The following is a 2682-nucleotide window of genomic DNA, read 5'->3' on the forward strand; positions in this document are numbered from 1 at the left end:
ACTCTTCCAATAGAATCCAGACTTAGACCACCAATATGTTTCACAAGGGACATCCACCTGTCATCAGATGATGGTAATTTTCAAAATTCAAAATAGTAACAAAAGCTAAGAAAGATTCTTTGTTTCATTACCAATTTTCACACCACCGATTCTTCAAGATGGTGTTGTATTTTTAAGTATACCAATACAAAACATCCTACTTAAAATGGTTACTTCAGTACAAATATAAACCATAAATAAAATATAATCAACCTATCCAAAATAAATATAAACTTGATATTATTTAATAAATTATGTTAACCTGCTATACTTCCATCTACAGTATAGTTAGTTAATATTTCCTTTCATCCCACCGGCCAAAAGGCTAATCCTCACACCAGCTGTTACTACTCCAGTACAGAATGAATGTGAATTTAACCCCTCCTGGATATAGCCTAATAAACTCTGTTGTTTTTCTAAGCACTTCTGTGAATTAAAATGGATGTTGGCTTGCCATCCAAATTCATGAACAGGTCTGAAGTGGCTTTTAGGCAAGTCGCCAAATAACTTCCCAATTCCCTTATAGGGTATAGCTCTCACTGCAGAGATCTTCTGAGCAAGAATTGAAAAACAACATCTTCTCCTTTCCCTCAAAATTATTTTTAATCTTCTTAGAATTATTTAATAAATTAAGCACAACATTACATTAAAATAATATTAAGGGTTCATTTGTACTCTTCAATTCTTAATGATTTCAACTTAATTGTACCAATAAAAATGTGAGAAGAGCATGCCCTCCTGCAACCTTTCTAACAATGCAAAGGCCAGGATATTGAAAAGCTTGAATATAAAATGCAACCCAGCACATGCATTTGATTATTGAATAAAACTGAGGAAAATAGGAATACTTCCCACCACAATGAAGATCTATTATTAGAAACAAATATAATCTTCATCTGATGCTTAACTTTATTCTAATGAAAACCAATATATGCTATAAAATCTTCTTTTTCTCCAAGACTTCAATCTCCATTTTCAAAAGTAACATAATTTAGACTTTGATTTGGCAAAGCAACAAACAACCCCCTAAACTTCAAAACAACTGGAAATGTCCAGAATTTAAGCACATTACTTGTGTTTCCATATCTTCCCTCATGGAGATGAAATATTTCCTGTTTCAACAGGAAATCGTCAGCCAGCTTGCATCAACGTGTGGCTTTGAACGTTGTAAAATTTGAAACATTCAGGGCCGCTGTACAGAGACTTGCCTGCTGATAATAGTTTTTTTTTCTGCTTCATACACCCCTAACCAGAGTCTGTAAGACTGAAATTCACAATAGAATACACAGACCAGCTAGAGAAAATAAACTTCAATTAATAATAAAGTTTCAACCTGTTGAAATAGACTCAGTTACAAGAAGTCAGTTATTGTTTTAATGAAAAAACATACCAGTTTTAACTCTCATACCCCCTCTTCACAGCCATTAGATCTGATCTGCTGTATCTATTGGCTATAAAATTTAATTTTGGTTTTATGCTTGAATACTGTTATTTATTTTCTCTCCTTTACAAAAATGCTAAATCTCCCCAAACGTGAGAAAACTAAACTCATCACCACCAATGGCAGCGACTCCTTTTACCAGACTGAGGAAACCAGCGCACTGAAGAGGCACGAGTACTTCTCAGGTAGTACTTTCAGGCATGAATCCTCATGGTTTACTTGCTGTGTCCTCTGGAGTTCCCCAAATTATGGGCCAGATGGAAAATGTGCTACCCGACAACCTGACAGCCCTTTCAGTCACCATGCAAGTGCCAAATTAGCAGAGCGCTTCACATGACGTTTTTGATTTTGTATAAATTACCACAGTATTTCTCCCTCTCGGGCAGACTGCCCATGAACCATGGCAGGTAGCTGCATGCGCCGACGGCTGACCGACAAGAGGGTTATCAGACCAGGCAGCTGCTGATAAAGTTGCACCCACCTACCGCCTCGCACCTTTCCTGATCCCTTAGCAGTTGCAGTTTACCGGTGGTTTGATGGCGGCAGTGTGCAAGGTGGTCTCATTTCCTCTTTTTTCCTACTACTTTGTCTCCCCACTAAGCAAGGAAACCTGCCAGACTGGAGCCCTGCTCCGGCCCCTTCCCTGCTGAAGGAGCCGGCCATCCCCTTTGCTCCCAGAACGGGTTCCCGCCCTAACCTGGCCCTCCCCTCCGCCTCAGCAGCGTTTTAACAACACAAACACAATGGGAGCGGTTTCTTGCCTTTTCCCTCAGGGAAAAGGCCCGGGAGACCGCGTTTCTTTCCCACTGAGGCGGGCTCATCGCCCCAGGCCGCCGCTCCCCCCGCGGCTCCACTCTGACAGGCCACTGAGGCGAAGGGAGACTCCATTTCCCGGCGAGCCTCCAGAGGCCACCGGCGCGCGCGCGCCGTCGCCATTGCCGTCGTCGGGGTGGGACGGGGCATGTGTAAGATGGCGGCGCTCGGGGCGTGGGGCTCTGCGGTGGCGCCCGCGCGGCTGTCGCGCGTGGCGCGAACGCTGTGGGCCTGGCGCGCGCGGCGGTGTCTCGGGCAGGACGCGGGGGCCGCGGACGGTAGGTGAGAGGGGGCGCGGAGGGGATCCCCCCGCCCGGCCTTGTCTCGTAGGCTGCAAGCGCCCGGTTAGCCGCCCGCGCCCTTCGTGGTGGGCGCCTGCAGCCCCCGGG

The 2682-nt window shown here is 44.8% G+C and overlaps 1 protein-coding gene across 1 annotated transcript in view; it reads left to right on the forward strand.

Annotated features, from left to right (window-relative positions):
* The first annotated feature begins 2450 nt into the window (after window positions 1-2450).
* The window catches only part of MRPS22 (mitochondrial ribosomal protein S22), a 6294-nt gene continuing 6062 nt past the window's right edge, over window positions 2451-2682 (forward strand). The window contains exon 1 of the mRNA XM_010568409.1: window positions 2451-2571. Within this exon, the coding sequence (XP_010566711.1) occupies window positions 2451-2571 (121 nt within the window). The remainder of the gene's footprint in view (window positions 2572-2682) is intronic.

This window comes from Haliaeetus leucocephalus, unplaced genomic scaffold (assembly GCF_000737465.1).
Source record: "Haliaeetus leucocephalus isolate CR32 unplaced genomic scaffold, Haliaeetus_leucocephalus-4.0 Scaffold240, whole genome shotgun sequence".
In the NCBI taxonomy this organism is placed as follows: domain Eukaryota; kingdom Metazoa; phylum Chordata; class Aves; order Accipitriformes; family Accipitridae; genus Haliaeetus; species Haliaeetus leucocephalus.